Consider the following 19,052-nt stretch of genomic DNA (forward strand, 5'->3'; position numbering starts at 1 on the left):
CAGTTTAGTTACATTCGACATTTGATCTCCTAGGCGGAGAGAGAGCGAGGGAGGTGGGTGGGGGGGGGGGGAGGCTTCAAAAAGCTTTTGTTCGGGGATTACTCTGGCCTAGCCTAGTAGCCGTTTCTCGTTCCCGGCGACGGTACGAGCAGAGAGGAGAGAAAGCTCTATCCGCAGCAGCGAGTAGATTGCAGCAAGCACGATTGGGAAGTATACCCTGGGTATAATAGAGATTCTTTTTGCGTGCGGGGATTGAGTGCGGCGGAAATGCTTCGAGGTCGGCGGGCCGCAGGCGAAGCCAAATCCTTCCCCACAGGCCGGGGAGAAAGATTTGGCTCCTTTTTTTTACAGGAAATTCATAAATTGTCTACTAAAACATAAATATGGAAGAAAGGTCAATTTAAGCCCCAAAAGCTGCTCCTATATCTCAGAATTTAGACTACGAGTAGTCCCCCATTTTTCCTCAGGGATAGTAGAACGAGCGAAACGCGTTAACGCGAGCGGGCGTGAAAATCACCCCACGGGAGAAAAGGCGACACGCGGCAGAGAGAGAGAAAAATGAGTCGCCTGTTCTCGCGTGGGGTGATTTTAACGCGCGCTCGCGTTTCGCTCGCTCTACTAGGAAAAATGGGGGACTACTCGTAGTCTACTCAGAATTAGAATATAACTTGAGAAATTGTTCAGAACTCGGCAAAAAGTTGCTCGAAACGAAAAAAGTTGCTCGAAATACGAGAAGTTGCTTGCCGAGCAACTTGTGGAAAGCACTAGGTTTGGGATGGGGAATAGAGGGCGGGAGGCCGGGGAAGGAGCGGAAGGTGGCAGGTGGCAGTTCTTCCACGGGAGGCGGGAGTTTTGGCCCTCCTGCCTCCCCCCTCGCATGTGTAACTTGTATTCCGTATTTGTGACCAAGCACCAAATGAAGGAAGATGGATCTGGAAGAACTTAGGGGTCTGCGTGGTTTTGGAAAATTGTCACAACACTAGAAAACTCTTTGCAGGCCCCTGATTAAATTCAGCACATTTGTTATAAAATTACAGACCGTAACAAAAACAGATTGTGTGGGCCCCCACTTATCTGAATAGAAGAACTTTCTCGAAAAGCAGAACCCATTTCAGGTGAAATTTTCGAAATTGAGATTTTTAAGCATTACGTTTCACTACAGCAAGCTGATGATTGCCTGACCATCATATTTTTCATGCCATTACGCTCGTTTCTTTTCGCTGGCTATTACTACGTGAAAATGACTGCTTTCACGTTCAAGAAAAATTAAACATGGGAATCAAGCAACTTAGCCTGCATGGCCGCTGGGATTTTGTGATAGAAAAATAAGCAAGGGCAATGGTTTGCCCCACTCCCCTGGGGTCCAGGCGCCACTCGGAAAACAAAGAGCGCAGAGGTTCATGGGATATGTTACAAATGTACAATCCAAAGAATGCTGAATCTGCAAGAAGTTTCTTCAAACTTTTGTCTTCTCCTTGTTTTTCTGGAGGTCCTGGAGCAAGAATTTGTGTGCACTTGGCGATATCCTTCGTTCGCGAGCGAGGAACATTGGTCAGGAAAGTTCAGCGTTAATATTCTGTCATGACAGGTATGACAATATTTTAACATCAAGTTCAAGTTCAAGTTCAGTTTATTGACGCTTATTCCAAAGAAAAGTACATAAATACAATAATAAGAGTAACTAAAAAAGAAGGAAATCAGAGCTAGTGTACATGTTACAATAAAAATTACATTGGAAAAGTGTGTAGTGGCCAAAGGAACAAAGTTTTCGGGTTATACAAAGATTTACAAAGATATGGACTATTAATAAAGTTTATAAATTAAAAAAAAAAATTACCGGTAATTAATTAATTAGTTAAGTAGATGAATATTATTCACTGACTGTCAAGTAAGAGTTTATAATCTCTTTTAAAAGAAAGATAAGTAAGTGGCCTGTATTAAATTTAAACCTACACTTACAGCATCAATATATTTTAGGATCAAAGAAACTTAGTTAATTATTATTCGTTCAATATATACTCCATGTTTCATTGGCTGTCACCCCCGGCCATGAGCTAGAGTTGACAAAATTGTAAAATTGCAGAATTGAGAAATCAATATGATTGATGTCAGTTGTATTGATAGGATAGGATAGGATAGGATAGGATAGCTGCTTTATTATCAACAGAGCGCCTACAGACCAGCGTGCAAAGAAAGTGGTGTCCGATAGCCCGGGGCTAGTGGATTTTGCTATCGGGCTAGGGAATTCTGTTTTTAACTTGCCCGATGGGCAAGTGATATTTTTTTAGAAATTTGAATAACAGAAGAACTGTACCAGTAATCAATCCTGCTCATCAAATTTTCTTCGGGCTAATTGAAATGACTTTTGGGCTAGTACATGCTAGCTACAGCTTGCCCGAATGGCAAGCTGTAAAACTGACTTTCTTTGCACCCTGCTACAGACACATGTGTTTACAACAATAACAAAGATTTTAGTGCAACAATTACAGAGGTGTACATTTGTAGAATTTATACAACTAGACAAGGTTATATTTAACGCGTCTTTCTCTTTTGCGGTTCAAGCGATGGCATACGTACTTAGCCACAATTTTTTGCGTTTTCTCTCCTTGCTTCATACTTATCAACGTTGCAAAAGCAGAGCTTGGAGTCATAGAGTCAAGAAAAAGATTAGTTTCCTTTTTTAGCATATTCAACAGCTCTTTCCTAGGATCCCTATAAGCTATGCAATTCATCAGAAAACGCTCCTTGATATCGATGGAAAGGGGGACACACGCATGTCACACAAAGAAACACAGGGCTAGAGAAAATAATGGAAGATTTCAAATGTCCACTCATGTAAGCAACCAGCTCTAGTTACAGCCACCTTTGTGAAACCCGGTTTGAACTGTGACTTAAACTCTTGTAGGCAACCACTCCCGTAAGTGACCGTGACCACTTTTGAACCCCTAACTGGACTTTTCCTTTGTTTTTGAGCTCTTGTAACACAGGAAAAGATAACGGATTCCCATTTTTGGATATTTTTGGGTATTTAAAGAATACCCACAAAAATCCCAAATTTGGAAGAGTGAGACAAGTCCCAATCAGGGAACTTGGTTGGGAATTCCCTGGTTGGGACTTGTCTCACTATGCCAAATTTGGGATTTTTATGGGTATTCTTTAAATACCCAAAAATATCCAAAAATGGGAATCCGTTATTTTTTCCTGTGTAAACAACCGCTCAGAGTCTTATTCATATAAATTGACACTTAAATGAAACTACACACTGCGCTAATGGTCTAAAAAATGGACACTGTAGCTTTGTCTATATCAGATATAAGGACACTCTTTGAACATTAATTTCTTTGTTTTTCCATTTTGAATTATTAATGAGCTTCTGAAGTGTTCGTAAGTGACCAACCTCTATTGTTTTACCATGCGGTTGCTTCCAAGAGCTCATCAGGCTCCTAAGCAACCATCTCTAGTTATGACCACTTTTTTGAATTTCTGAGGTGGTCACCTACCAGAGCTTCAATGTTTTATGAAATAGCTGAACTTACTATCGACAGAAAGGAGGATGCATACCTGTCTCTGCAGAAACAGAGCGTGAACAGAAAAAATACTTGTTGACAGACAAGAACTGCTATAATTATAAAGAATATCAGCTGCAGGAATATTAATTAAATTGCACCCCTTCATTTTCTTAAAAAACTGAGAAGCAGTCAAATGTTTTGTAGACGGGAACTTTAAATAAAGGTAGCCTTGTATTTAGGTTGGAAATATTTTGATTGAATGATAAAACAATTTCTTTGCTAACATTGCCACACTTTGCAATAACATGCTACCTCAAGTAAAAAATATAATCAATGTTATCTTTGTCACCCCTCAGTCAGCTCTCCAACAGACCTCTCAGGAATCATGTAGGTTTTCTTGACAGGTTCAAAAGGTCACATCTGTAGGTTGTCTATTAACTGGTTGATTTTGATCCCTGTTGTTTATGTTGCTTTGTAGTAATTGTAATTGATAGCCAACTTTCTTGGTATGTATTGTTATTTTCATGTTGTCTGATTGGTTAAATTTATATAGGTGCTTGGCTGCGGTTACAGTAGTTGCGCTGTAACAGACACTCAATGATACACAAACAAAAGCAAACCAAGAAACACCTAATTGGGTGGTCTTAAGGCAGGCTCACTGTATTTTAATTTTCCTATGTTTCTATAATTTAATAGAAGTTGGCACTTAAAGCAATATTAGAAGTGTTCCATCTCTCTTGTAGCCTTTTACAGTAATAATTATAATGATAATAATGATAATAATAATAATTTATAATAATGATAATAATAATGATAATAATAATAATAAAAGTATTCACTTTTATAGCACTATTTTCGTCGCTGTCCAATGGCGCTTTACAACAACAGCAACAGCAACAACAACAATTAATTTGTAGCTTCAATACTAAAGTTTTCTCCCAAGGGTCTTCTCACATATGGTAATATGCCCGTCTAACCTCGTTTACGGGTAAAAATTCTTTTGAAATTCAAATACGAAAACGTCGTCTGATTAGCATTTCAAAGGACTTTTTACTCAAAAACGAGGTTAGACGGGCATATTACCATATGTGAGAAGAGCGTATTGAATCTGCTTTTGCTGTTATTGTGTAGTTTCGTTTTATTTTACACCTGGTTAAGTCTGTGGTCTGTGGTGCTGATGGATTCCAAAATTCAGTCTCCCACCGCAGAGTGTTGGAAGAAAGGGGGGTGGTGGAGGGGCGCAAACTCTCATCAATAAATTGGGGCTCAGCGACACGTTTCAGACCCTTCCTTCCTACTCACAAATACTACCAGTGAATTTCCATTGTACAAACACTTCTATTGGATTTTCAAGAAATGGTAAAACCTTGGTGATTGCCGTATAATTTGGATCTTTATGATAATCTCAAAATAAAATGAATGAGAGCAACGAGGCATTTTCATGGTTTTATTGATAAAATTTTCATGGAAGCACTTGGCTTGAAGATGGGCTTATTTTCTTTCACGTGGCAACTTTCTTTACTTGCAATTAGGAACATCATCACAGCCACCCGTTACAGGATTAAAAGCCAGTTTGCCACAACTGAATTTCTTTGATGCCGAAGACTTGGATGAACAAATGATATACGAGTGACAGTCACGCTCGTCTGCAAAGGGAAGACCAGGCCAGGCAGCTTTACATCTTGGATCACTTGCTGCAAATCAAGGCACAAATCAAAATCAAAACGGTGACAACTATAAAAGGCCATCAAAAAGATGTTTCGAAGTTGCCAATATGGCTTCGGAGAGGTCAGGAAAAACGAAAATGTTCTAAGGTAAGGGTAGAGTCAGATACTGACTACTTGACAAAGTCTGTGAATTTAAATTCAGTTTGCTACAGGGCTTCGTAAAGTTTACTAAAAAGCGGGCATTTTTGTAAAAAATAAGTACAAACGCAAAGAGACCAAAACAAGGGGAAGGATATTCATGAGTCTTTCAAAAGTAGCAGAACATGTGAAACGCTAAAACTTATAAGACGCCACGGAATGTTTTTTCGTTACACTGAGTAAGTAAATAACTTGAATATGGTTCTTTAAAAATTCAATTCCGGAGGAGTTCGCCTAAATTTGAAGAAAGTGTGTTGGAATAATCTCGATGAAGATCGAAAGAACGGGAAGTCACCTTTTAAGCGACGGTTTCGTCGCCGTTGTCGTTCTGGGATCTTAAGGTTCCTAAAGTATTTTCGAGGACGGCCTCCCTTAGGGACTGGATGATCGGTTTTACGTCATCTCCCCACCAACGAATAACTCTTAAATAATTGACACAGTTTAATACCTAGGATTTTACTTTTTCGTCAAGTTTATTCGAATTTAAAGTCGGCACAAATACAAATCTGTGGATCCTAATTGACGATCCTTGCTCTTGTTGATGCAAATACCCCTGGGAAGGGGGGGGGGGGGGGGTAGGGCTTAATGGGGACGTGCGGCCAACCAGGGTATGTTTTTCGGGATTTTTGTCTTAAACAGGATATCGATTTTATCATTTTTTGTCTTAATCAGGGTATCGATTTTATCCATTTTTGTCTTAAACAGGGTATCTTTTTAAATAGTTTTGTGATTGCCATTGGATTAAATAAGAAAGAGTTTCGATATTTATTATTGTCTTACACATGGTATGGTTTCGGGTTAAATGTCTTAAAGAAGGTATCAAAAATCGGAATTCTGTCTTAAACAGGGTAGGAAAATCGTCTTAAACAGGGTCAGGGTATGAGGGGCCGGGCCGCACCTCCCCACCCAAGGATATATCGATTACCCCCCCCCCCCCCCAAGGGCAAATACTAATAATACTTGTATAGGTTCTGTGAATGTAAACTTTGACATTTGAGAGGTTAAAAAACTGGCAGAAACGTTAGTCATTTATTTGAATTATGAAAATAAAGTAACGGTTAAGGAATTTCAGTTCATGTTAAGGTTCAAAACAATACTGAGTAAAGATAAGTTCTATTCTTGGTGGCGAGATGGTTGGGTGGCAAGGTGATCAGGTACCGGATGGTCGGGTCCCCCTACCTAATCCTCTACTAAGCCCCCCCTCTCTAATAACCCCCCTCTTTTCAGAGGAGGAGAGTTAATAAGCTCCCCCACTCTATTAAGCCCCCCCCCCCCCTCCCCCTCCTCCAATCCTTATTCTTCACAAAAAAATTAACGATTAACGTGGACTGATCAGTTATGGTTTATTCATAAAAATTACCGAAGAACATGAGGTCGAAAGCACATTTTTGAAGAATATGAATTTTGTTTTTGTTACTTTTAGGCTCCCACAAGTGAATTGAATACTTTTGACGGTGACTTTAATTGTACAATGCGTAAGTCTACTCTGTCTCATACCACGGTATTTTTGCTACAGGTGATGCGTTTCGCTAAATTAAATAAGCCCCCCCTCTCTTTTAAGCCCCCCATCTCTATTAAGCCCCCCCTCAAAGGTGCTTGAAAAAAATAAGCCCCCCGGGGGGCTTAATAGAGGATTTACGGTGCTTACAGATCTGAATCCGCTATTGTGATAGTCTGTACTGAAGAATACTTACGAGACATCCCGCCTGAAGGATACGGGTATTTATTGCCTTGACCAAAACACTTGATGCTTGAGAAGCTACCTGATAGAAGTTGTAAAGAGGGATGAGAGAAAGTAACAAATTATTAGGAAGGAAACAGTATAAAAGTGACAGGTGTAACATCAAACCGAGGAGCCTGTTTATGGAGGATTTCGTGTTAACAGCTGTGTTAAGGAAAGTGTAAAGGAAAACTCATAAAACGTACACCCTTTGAAGCAACCTCATTTCGAAGTGTACAATATCCGTTTCCACAAAAGTCTAAATGATGATATACAGTCAAAGCTCTTGTAAGCGATGGCTTCGGAAATTCGAAAAAGGGGTCGTTACTCTCGTAAGCGACCGCATGGTAAAAAAATAGTTCACACTTCGAAATGAGCTAAATTCAACGGGCGTATGTTTTATGAGTGTTTTTCTTTATACTTGCCTTAACACAGGCCCCTCGGACATGAGCTTACTGGCAATGGACAGTCTTTACAAAACCCGCGTGCTTGCAAAACAAAATGGTTCTTTAAGGCAGTCATGTTGTGCAACGACTTCTAATCGGCACGTGCACTTTTTGACACGGTTTGTTTCATGTAAGTTACATGTAGGTGCTATAAGTGCTTTATACCACAAAGGTTGGTTCGTCACAGGCAAAGTTAAAACATTTACAGATACAGTCCTGAGACTACTGTAATAACTAATTCTTGCCAAGATGAAGTACGCAAATGCCGTAACGAAATTACCATAAGATGAAATTTTTAAAAATGCATTTCTCTTATTATACCACTACATGAGAAATTTCGGCAATTTGATTGGCTTAGAGCAGTGGTATTTCCGCTTAATTTGAAATACCTACATGTGGAAATTACAAACCTTTTGTGGGTAGTAGTATAAACAAATAATAGAATCATTTGTACGTGATATTTGGCATAAATACCACTCGTGATATTTCAAAATTGTCTCAAATTTTACTTGTCTAACGGCTCGTGAAATTCCGTATAACAATTTCGAAATACCACTCGTGGTATTTATGCCAAATATCACTACAAATCATGCTATTACCTATACTAATACAATGGTCACAGATAGCAAAGCCAACAAGCTACAGAAAAGCGAAAGAAATAAAAAATCTTCATTAAAGAAAATCGTACAATACACTGTATTTATTTTCCTGTTCATGAAAAAAGTTATTGGACGAACGATTCCATGCTCATATCTGAATAACAAATGGCTTTCATGTTGCGGCGCGTCTGTTCAGTAACAGATCACCGATTACTTCATAATGTGGTAAAAACAAAGAAGACAAGAAGTGGCACAGGGGCCGCAGGCGAGTGTGTCACTGAAGTTTTTACCACATTTTGACGTCTCCTGTGATCTATTACTGAAGGGACCTACGGCAACATGGAATCTATTTGTTTTAAACAATGATCAGAAAAGTATTAAGACCGATATACATACCTGCATCGTACCGTTTGACTGTTCGAGGATTTATGCTAGTTTAGGAATTTTTAAGTCCCAGTGCTATTTTACGTCTCGGCTTCTTTTCTTCTCGATCTTACTTTTATACATTTTCTTCGAAAAGTTTTTCAACGACTTCACTTGCTCAAAGCAGAATGAGGGCGAAAACATTTTGCAAAACAGTGAGTCTTTCGTAGCGATGACACAAGATGGCAACTGTTGTGAAGTCGTCAAGAACTATTTTTGTTTCCTTTTCTCCATTTTTCTTCTTTGTAAATAGCTCTTGCTAAACTTTTTAAGAGGCTTTCATTTGTTTAATCCGAAATTACGTTACAAACATTTTCAAAACCGCGCGCCATGTTGAACAAAACAAAGAAAAAAAGTTTCACGTGACGTCATCCATGTATCTCCAGTGTACTCTAATAGATCATGGGCAACGACCATTCAGAGCGCGCGTACCATTCACAGCGCGCGTAGCATTCACATCATTGTATAAAGTAGTTTATTAAAAACTGAATCATTGGATAATGCAATTCTAAAGCTCTGATTGGCTTAGCCGTCATGGTATCTAAGCCATTATACCATGCTCTCCAAATAAAGTAACTGTACGCGTCTGCTCAAAATTAAAAACAAGCTGAAAATCGGTTGTTTTTACGAATAAGGTCGGGAAGAATTTTCGATGTATTTTGTGGGCGTTTTTAAGAAAACAATTATTCCACTCGCGCTTGTTGAATGTGAGATGATTATAGCCAACTCATATCCAACGCACACTCATGGAATAATTGGTAAATAGACTATGGAAAACAATCGTGATCGACACGGCCAATAGACCTTATTCACGGTACCCACCATCTTTGCACGCGCTTAATGACTGATGGGATAGAAGCAATGTCACAAACTCGGCAGCGATTTCTTGTATGGGCAGATTTTATCACTTGTTTGCCCCCCTGGAATACCCTGAAATGACCTTGACTTTTTTGTGAGTAAGGTCTATTTAAATATCTCAATGGTCTATAGCTTACTTGCTTGGTCGTTAATTCCCTTGAACTGCACGTTGCTTGGAAAGCTGAAGTCATTTTTGATATCAGGTATAACCGTCTCAATCTGTTCACCTGTTATAGCGGTTAGACGAACGCGCAGTGGAAAAGAGAATTTCCCGAGCCCCATACCGACGAAGAAGTTGTCAGTAACACGAGATAGGCAGCGGTACTTGCCGTTCACCAAGGCTTCGATTCCGGCAGCTGGAACTCTATGTAAGATAAGAGACGTTCATTTGGATGCTGTTAATAGACCACCCAGAAGAATAGTGATATACTCGCCATATCATCAAGGTTGAATCAATTGAAATCGCGCTTGAAAATACTCGCAATCATCTTTAACGTCAACTTCCCATAAAACGGACAATGAAACAAACAAACGAAAAAGGAAGGGAAGAAAGAAGTGGTTTCCAAGGAAAGTATATCCGCTGCTGATCACCCAGTTATGGTTGCACTTGGGTGGATTGCTACGCGTTCAAGAAGTTAGAATGGCATTCGGCTATCGCCTTTTGGAACTCCTGCGCTTCTTTTATTTGTCCTTAGCAACCTGCCGCATGTAACCATAACTCAGCTGAACCGTTTACCATGTGGCTTTTTTGGTAGTGTAAAGAAGGGCAAATACGTCAAGGACTCGATTTTAGCGCCAGGTCAGCTCATACGCTCCCTATCATTGCCATGACTTTAAGAGCTATTACCTTCCTTTGTTTCGAACGACTATTGTCCATTTATTCATCGCGTCTATATGTAATTCATTGGAAATGTCACATATACTTTCTACCTTTCTAATTTATTATCAAATGTTATTCTTAGGAGAATCACTGCAGTTTTATAGTTTATCTTATTTTATCCTTAATGCACACTACACGAATCCACAAATATTTTGCTGTGAGTTTTTATCGTGTTGACGACGACGAAGGTGATGACATTGGTGATGATGATAGTGATGATGATGATGGTGATAACTATGATAGTATCACTGGGTCATGAATGAGTGTTCGTTATTTAGCGTAGCTGTACATATCATATCATGCATACGAGTGTAGCTCACATCAAGACTAAAATTTGACTTGACTAAACAATGCCAATATAGAAATTCTGCTTTCCCCTGTTTCTCTTATAGTTTAATACAATCGGCGACAAAATTAGTTAGACACTAGCCAGAACGACGAGTATGACGATTTATAAATTCTCCATTAGTCGAAGGCAATTATCATTGATACCTCTCCTCCCTCTCCCCATTTTCATTGTTGTCGTAGCCGCTGCTCATGAAAAATGGTGAGCAGGAATAAACAAACCAACACGAGGCCTGTCATCAGCAAAAACCAACTACCCAACATTGACTAGGAGTGGGAAGAAAGTGCTCTGTTTTTTATGGTTGAGTTTTTTTATTATTATTTTTGTGTTCTTGTACTTTTTAATATTTTTAAATTTGTATCTAGACCACAATGAAAACTACTGGAATTTCCAGCAATTGTGCTATCCATTAAAGTCCTTATCATTATTGTTGTTATTATTATTATTGTTGTTATTATTATTATCATTATTATGATACTTTTTAAAAAAATGACAGCGTCTTTATTTTGTCGCCAATTGTAGACTTACATATAACAGTTTGTGTATGCCATGACACTAACTTGGTATTTCTGGCTTGTAGCTTGATGTACCATTGATTGCTTCCCTGGAATCGAAGCTGAACGTTCCCCTTTCTTCCTGGGATCGTCGGACAGTCTATAGCAACGTAACTGATTTTCCATCTTCCATCTCCGGGAATAAAGAAGTCCATTCCATCTAAAAACGAATCGATAGAGCGTAAACGGACATGAAAATGATCGGAGAAAGTACTAAAATGAGCCTGAACAAGTTACAAATCCAAGACAGACGGCAGCCTTTAAAGGTAGCATAGTCAACTCTTTTTATTACTAAGACGGACACATTTTGTCCGTTTTAGAGAGATGTCTGTTTTATAGAGAGTCACAAAAGGAAGTAAAGATAGGCAGGGACCAACTTTATGTGTCCGTTTTACAGAGGTGTCGGTTAAGAGAGAATCGACTGTACTATCCTGATTGACAGGATACTACTGACTGTCCTTGCAGAGTTTTCCCAGAGCAAAGTAACAGCAGATGACACAGCCAGACACCAACTTGCGGCGTGGCTAGTACCTTACGCTTGCGCATAGCCATTTCACCCGGGCAGTGGCAGCCATGGACAGCTGTTTTGCCCTTATTTGGGGCTCACCAGTATTACAGAGCCTTAGAGCCCCTGTAAGACCAATGCAAAGGCCGTGTTGAGGTGTCCTTTCCTGCCACTGCTTCAGGCATTTGTTGGTTTTGGGCCTAGAGGAATCCGAGCAAAGTTTAATTTCCAAGAAAACGTGAACATATTGACAATGTACCCACTTATACATCTGAGCTGAGCCGGACAATCAAGAGCAATGTTTGGAAGGTAAGGAAGCAACACAGTGATCATTTACTCATTTTTATTATTCTTTTTCTTATTCGATTAGGTACCGCCCAGACCTGGAAGACGCGGGGAATATATATACTCTTTGACGTTGTCACATTGAGAAGACGCTTATTAAACATTAATGTCTTTTGTTTTTTTTATTATTAATTATCAATGAGTTTTTGAATATGTTGCAAATTTGCCCTGATGAAGTCTTTTAATAAAGACGAAATCTTGGCAAAGGTCTTTTTCTTTTTTTTTTCAGCTTTTAACCAGGGTACATACATTTAACAAGTCAGGTGGAGAAAACCTTCTTTTACTGATCCGAACAAAGGAGACGTGGATGCTAGGTAAGCTTTCTTACGTGTGGGTCAATCAATAATTTTCCACGCCCCCACCACGCTACTCTCTGTTGCTCATCATTTCAAGAGTTTAAGGAATAATTATTATGATATGATATGATTATCATTATATTTCTAAGACGTGACTAAGAAACTTTTAAATCTTGATGTATGAAAATCTGAACGCTTTGAATATTGGGAACTAATTACCTTTCCTTCACACCTGCTTGTTTTGAAGGGCAGGGCCCCTAAGAAGGAGATTATGATCATGGAACGAGGATCGTGGAGAATAACGAAGGAAGTACACGTTATAAAAGAACTTACTGTTTCCACAGCCAGCTGCACATTGATCGACTATCACAGCTTTTCGTTTTCCTACGATGGGATTATTTCCGCTTCCAGTACCTGTACCAGTAATCTCCAGGCACATTCCACATCCCAGGGATCGCCGATATACTGCTGGTCCAGCAGCGACACGAATCCATCCCGCCTGGGTAGCCATCGGCGACAAAGGGTCAAGGGTGCAGTGACCCTTCCCTGCCGGGTAATTTCCGTAGTAGGTACCCTGAAATATAGGACAGTGTACCGTAATTCCTCTATCAAGCCGACTGGGAGTATATTTATTTCATACACTTTTCAAGGGGGGGAGGGGTTATTTTATTTAGCCGAACGGAGCGCTATACTGATTTTTAAAATGGAAAAGCTCAAGAACATGAAGTCCACATGAAGTGTTACAGTCTGTCATAATTGGTTTAAAAGAATGTTGGGGGAGGGGCGGAGGTCTTGAAAGAGAGGGGAAGCCTAATAACTACCCCACTAAGTGGTTCTTATTTGAGAGTTGGGGTGGGGGGGGGGGGGGGGGGGGGCAACACCACTCCAAAAAACCATGTACGTTCATCTTTGATCGAGAGGAATTACCTTAAGTGTTGGCAGAATGCAGACTCTTTGAGTGGAAAGGAAAACAAAACTCGCATGAAGGCTTAGAAAAAGGTACCAGACAAACAAAAGACACCGACGTAAGGATTTCCTCTAATCTTTTACCTTGTTTCTGACGGCATTGCAGACTACTGTAGGGGGAGGGAGGGAGGAGGGCGCGAGGTTACCGAGAGTATCCCAGAAGGTCGCACCTCTCTTTTCGGACCAAAGGAATGGGTACGATGCGTATCCTCTGGACTTTTGCAAAACTAAGCATTCCTCAGTACTCCGTTGCGTTTTTATTAAATATGTGTAATGCTGATACTGTCGTACTTACATCTCCGAACAATCGTTTCTTGTATATTCTGTAGGTAGCTTGTACATCAGAGAACCTGTAGTTTGCCTGTAACATTTCAAAGGTAAGCAGATTATTAAATTATTAGAATTCATTAGTACCTCACCATATCGATACCTTCAAAACATTAATGACAAACAAAGGGAGATTAAGCAACGACGACTGCGACGGCAACGAGAATGGCAAAAAAGCAGTAGGTTTAGATTGACAAAACACACTGGAAACAAGACCTTTGCACGTGCATCGATGCTTTTTTGTACATTTCTTTGCCGTCACTGCGCGACTACGACGTAAAACTTCCAAATTTTACGTTTTATGGAGGACGGGAACTTAGATACAGTCCTTTAGAATTTAACTCTTGAAAAATCGCCACTATCCAGTGTCCAATTGAACGAAATGGAATAAACGCTACAAAGTTTGTAGCAGCGTGAATTCTCTTTTTAAGTGACGTTTTTTATCCGTCGCCGTCGTTGTTGCTTTAGCTCCCTGTTTTCCTTTTGTGAACTTAGATACAGTCCTTCAGAATTCAACTCTTGAAAAAATCGCCAATATTTGAGAAATTAAAAGAGTTGCAATAGGAGCGATGAAGTTTGAAGCAGTGCAAATTCACTTTTTGGGTGACGTTTTCGCTGCCGTTGCCGTCTTCGATGCTTAAAAGGACGCGATCACGGCTTTGCGCATGCGCGCCGTTTGTCTCTTCAGAATAAATTTGTTGGGCCAACACTAAATTCGAAATCGCCATTACCGGTAAAATCATTGAAAATCCTTCGTTTTATTCCGACATCCGTCGCTTTGGCTGCCCTTGTTATACTTCGGTATTGGTGATTAACGTGTGGTTGTGTTGTTTGACTGGTTACGTGTTAATAAGACGCAAAAAAAATGTTTTGATCATGGAGGTTCAGAAGAGCATCGTGGCCGTCCGGCAGCAGGACGTTCTCAAGAGTCTTTGCAGGTAGAGAAGCTTGGTCGATCGATCTGGTATGGTTCTAGGAGAAGTGTGTGGTTTACGAAAAGAATACACGACACTTGGAAAGTGGTTAAAGGCATGAGTTCGTTCAACTTTGATTTGATTTTTGACTCCGACCTGTAGTTATACCGCAACAGGCGAGTTTCTGGCCTCGCACGCAGACGCTCTTACAGCCTCGTCACGCGTGGGAGGCTATCGTGTTATGCTTCCATTCGATCATCACACTGTGCCGTCGGGAGTGTAGATATGAAATTTAAGGAATCTTGTTTTTGATCAGCTGCATAAAAACAAAAGCTGCGAAACTATATATATATTTTCGATGTGAACAAAGATTTTATTCATTCTCGAAAACTGTTAATTTGCTAGCTGCGGAATGAATCTTAAAATGAAATCATTCAAGTGAAAGCTACCATGCAGCCAGTACTTTACTTTGATGCGGTGCTCAGTGAATAAAATTATGGTTAGGTCCAGTACATACTATGATATGAAATGGCGCAAACGATTACCAAGTAGTGGTAATATCCCGTTTATCGCGATTTATTTTTTCCGTTGATAAAATCCCTATTGGTTCGGACGTTATTTTTAATAACCCTCCAACAAACAGTCCACATTGTAATTCAGTTCCGTCTTTCAGTCCAATAACTGGAGGCTAGTAAGATTGTGGTGATCTTGAGTTTCTTTTTCCGTATCGTGGCTCCTTCACCTTTTCTGTGAAGGCGTCTCATAGTCCAATTTTAGGACCTTTTTTTAATCCCCGTTTCAGTATTCGTCCAGATTTTTAATTCTTTCCCTAATTTTTTTTTGAGATGCATTTCTGCATAAAGAGAAACTAAAACATTAAATATTTAAAAGGCTCTTACCTGGACAAGATTGTGGTTAGTTTCAAATATTTCCAAGACAAGAAAGGCAAAAAATACGGATGTTAAGTCCATTTTACCTGGTGAACTGTGAGACGCTGTCTTGCTTCTGCATGTAAAAAAATTGAATTAAAATGTTGATTGGGAATAAAATTGTGAGTGACGAGTAGTTATAACGGCTGCACAAAGGAGAGAAAACCGTTTGAACTATTTGACAGACAGAAACACCAAAGAAGTTTTGCTTTAATTCTCACGTCTATTGACAATTTTAAAACAGGCAACAATATTGGCAATTTGGAAATTTACAAACCCAAACGTTTTTTTTTGTTGAATAAAAATTAGTACTGTATTGTAAGCGAAAAGTATAGCGTTTTCGAGAATAATCTAGGTCCCTTCAGGTGTCTTTTGATAAACACAGCTGCTTGGAGTTCCAAGGAACTGAAAATAAGCGAACTGAAAATAAAGCGAATTGAAAATAAAGCGAACTGAAAATAAAGAAACTTAAAATAAGCGTAACACTCCTGTACTAACAAAGCCACAGATGCAAGAAAAGCCGGGATGTATTGTTTGAAATAAGACTCGTACTACAGATGAAATTTCATTCAAAGTACCGTTCGAATCGATCATGACTGCCAAACAGTTACGCAGACGTTTTTAAAAAGTTTTCTGTCTTATTTCAAATCAATTATAGCATATCTTTATACTTGACCGAGACTCCGCGCCGAAGGGTTTTAATGGGTTTTAGCTAGGTTGAACGGTTAACCGACAGAAGAGAGAAAGAAGCATGCAAACGCGGACGGTTTCTTTCTTCCTTTTTGTTCTTTTTACAAATAACAATTATAACAATTCTCAGCCGTGACCTTGTTAGTCTTCATAAGCGACTTATAGTCGTGAGAGCGTCTTGTCTTCAGTATCGCTTTGTTTATTCCTCTCTCTAAGCCGTGCAGTCAAATCGCGTTAGAGACTTTGAGGGGGCCAAAGACAATGTCCTTCTTAAGGGGGAGTACTTTTACGCAGCCGTATTTGTGTCGTCAAAGTTGGTCATTAGTCATAATAACACTGCACATCCTTTACTGGGCCAAAATAAAACAGAACAAAAAAAAAAGAAAGTAAAACACAACATTATCACTCCTAGTTACAAAAAGCGGATATTCTGCGGACTCCGTCCTTGAAATCCTCATTCGCTCATTTATACATTACACTTTCAGGAAATCAGTGTTAAGATTATTAACAGCACACAGGTTTCAAAAAAGTTAGCGGTTTGGCGACGGAAGTTAACGTTCTATGTGAATCTGTTGATTGGGCCAGAGAACAGAGTCCCTTGTCTGCATTGACGGGTATCCGTATTACCCAATCAACAACTAACCATGCATGTAAATGTACCACTTTCATGACCCATCTAAATGTGCAGTAATTCAAGATTGCGGCTACCTTATTCCTAGCCTGCGAACCGCAGACATATTTGCGGTCGTCGCTTCGACGACCGCAAATACGTCCGCGGTTCGCAGGCTAGTAACAAGGCTACCTAGCTCCGTATTAGGGAGTTTTAGTAAAGGCGTTTTTGAGTGAGGCATGTCAACCTGAAGTGAGGCGTTTTCACCTTCAACGTTTCTTGACGATGCCAAATTCGTGCTATGGCGTGTGCAAATCATTCTTTGCAAAGTTATTTCTTTCAAAAAGAATTTTTTGGTGAATTACTGGTTTTCCGGACCCTTAATGTGGATTTGACAATCTTTTTGACTGCTATCTTAAGCAACTTGGTTAAACTCTCTCTCACTTTTGAGACAAAAACATAACTGTGTTGTAGAAAAATATAGTCACGTAGCCATTTTGACGCGTTCTGCTTTGAGCGGGTGTTATAATAATAAACATTTAAGGTAACTGCTGCGCTGATATTTTTGATAATGTTGTAAAACAATTAGTTCATGCTTCAGCTGTGCTTATGTCGAGATACTGAGCACTTGGGAAGTTTGGAGAGCATTCAGGAGGCCGGAGCCTGTTGCACTCGGATGCTCTTTGAGCAACTCTTACCTCTTTCGTGCTCTCCAAACTTGCCGCGTGCTCAATACCTCGACATACCCACGCAGACGCATGAACTAATTGATAATTGATTTCGCAACATGCAATATCACGTGTCTCATCGTAATTTCAACGTCTACTCTTCTTTTTTTAAATGTACGTATTAATTTACAAACATCGTTTAAGCAATTAGTCGACTACATATGATTCTTTCCAGTGAAAATTTCTAATAAGAACACTGAGCAATCCTCGGCTGACTCTTCAGTATCTCTCTAGTCGCTGTTTCTAATTGATATTATTTTTAGGTTGACCTAAGATCCATAAAAAGTTTACAAACAAAAAGTAATTAATTTTTTTTGTTCTAGATTGTCTAGAATTTTATGGGAGGCAAAAACGAGAATGTTCTACGCAGATAGTACTTGTTACTCTCGTTATTTGGCAAGTAAACTAACCTATGAAGAACTGAAAATAAAGCGAATTGAAAATAAAGCGAACTGAAAATAAAGGAACTAAGAATAAGCGTAACACTCCTGTACTAAAAAAGCCACCGATGCAAGAAAAGCCGGGATGTATTGTTTGAAACAAGACTCGTACTACAGATGAAATTTCATTCAAAGTACCGTTCGAATCGATCATGACTGCCAAACAGTTACGCAGAAAATTTAAACAAATTTTTAGAAAGTTTTCTGTTTTATTTCAAATCAATTATAGCATATCTTTATACTTGACCGAGACTCCGCGCCGAAGGGTTTTAATGGGTTTAAGCTAGGTTGAACGGTTAACCGACAGAAGAGAGAAAGAAGCTTGCAAACGCGGACGGTTTCTTTCTTCCTTTTTGTTCTTTTTACAAATAACAATTATAACAATTCTCAGCCGTGACCTTGTTAGTCTTCATAAGCGACTTATAGTCGTGAGAGCGTCTTGTCTTCAGTATCGCTTTGTTTATTCCTTTCTCTAAGCTGTGTAGTCAAATCGCGTTAGAGACTTTGAGGGGGCCAAAGACAATGTCCTTATTAAGGGGGAGTACGTCTACGCAGCCGTCTTTGTGTCGTCAAAGTCGGTCATTAGTCATAATAACACTGCACATCCTTTACTGGGCCAAAATAAAACAAAACAAAACAAACAAAGAAAGTAAAACACAACATTAGCACTCCTAGTTACAAAAAGCCGATATTCTGCGGACTCTGTCCTTGAAATCCTCATTCGCTCATTTATACATTACACTTTCAGGAAATCAGTGTTAAGATTATTAACAGCACACAGGTTTCAAAAAAGTGAGCGTTTTGGCGACGGAAGTTAACGTTCTATGTGAATCTGTTGATTGGGCCTGAAAACAGAGTCCGTTGTCTGCATTGACGGGTATCTGTATTACCCAATCAACAACTAACCATGCATGTAAATGTACCACTTTCATGACCCATCTAAATGTGCAATAATTCAAGATTGCGGCTACCTTATTCCTAGCCTGCGAACCGCAGACATATTTGCGGTCGTCGCTTCGACGACCGCAAATACGTAAAACATAACTGTGTTGTAAAAAAAATATAGTCACGTAGCCATTTTGACACGTTCTGCTTTTAGCGG

At 39.5% G+C, this 19,052-nt stretch overlaps 1 protein-coding gene across 1 annotated transcript; it reads right to left on the reverse strand.

Moving 5' to 3' along the window:
* Positions 1-4,980: 4,980 nt before the first annotated feature.
* LOC140942927 (uncharacterized) lies at positions 4,981-12,914 on the reverse strand. Its single transcript, XM_073391947.1, has 5 exons — positions 12,680-12,914; positions 11,207-11,360; positions 9,558-9,784; positions 7,069-7,137; positions 4,981-5,203 (listed from the first exon to the last, which is right to left on the reverse strand). The coding sequence occupies exons 1-5, from the start codon at positions 12,855-12,857 to the stop codon at positions 5,028-5,030; spliced, it is 804 nt and encodes a 267-aa protein (XP_073248048.1). The 5' UTR covers positions 12,858-12,914; the 3' UTR covers positions 4,981-5,027.
* Between the last annotated feature and the right edge of the window lie 6,138 nt (positions 12,915-19,052).

Source organism: Porites lutea, chromosome 7 (genome assembly GCF_958299795.1).
Source record: "Porites lutea chromosome 7, jaPorLute2.1, whole genome shotgun sequence".
NCBI lineage: Eukaryota > Metazoa > Cnidaria > Anthozoa > Scleractinia > Poritidae > Porites > Porites lutea.

What these genes read in the sequence shown, in the direction of transcription:
- LOC140942927 (XM_073391947.1), bottom strand. Translation starts at nt 12,857, where the DNA reads ATGGCTACCCAGGCGGGATGGATTCGTGTCGCTGCTGGACCAGCAGTA. An exon ending in GGGAATTAACGACCAAGCAA is followed by an intron (nt 7,138 to 9,557) that starts GTAAGCTATAGA and finishes AACTTCTATCAG; the next exon opens with GTAGCTTCTCAAGCATCAAG. An exon ending in TCCTTCAGGCGGGATGTCTC is followed by an intron (nt 5,204 to 7,068) that starts GTAAGTATTCTT and finishes CTTGATTTGCAG; the next exon opens with CAAGTGATCCAAGATGTAAA.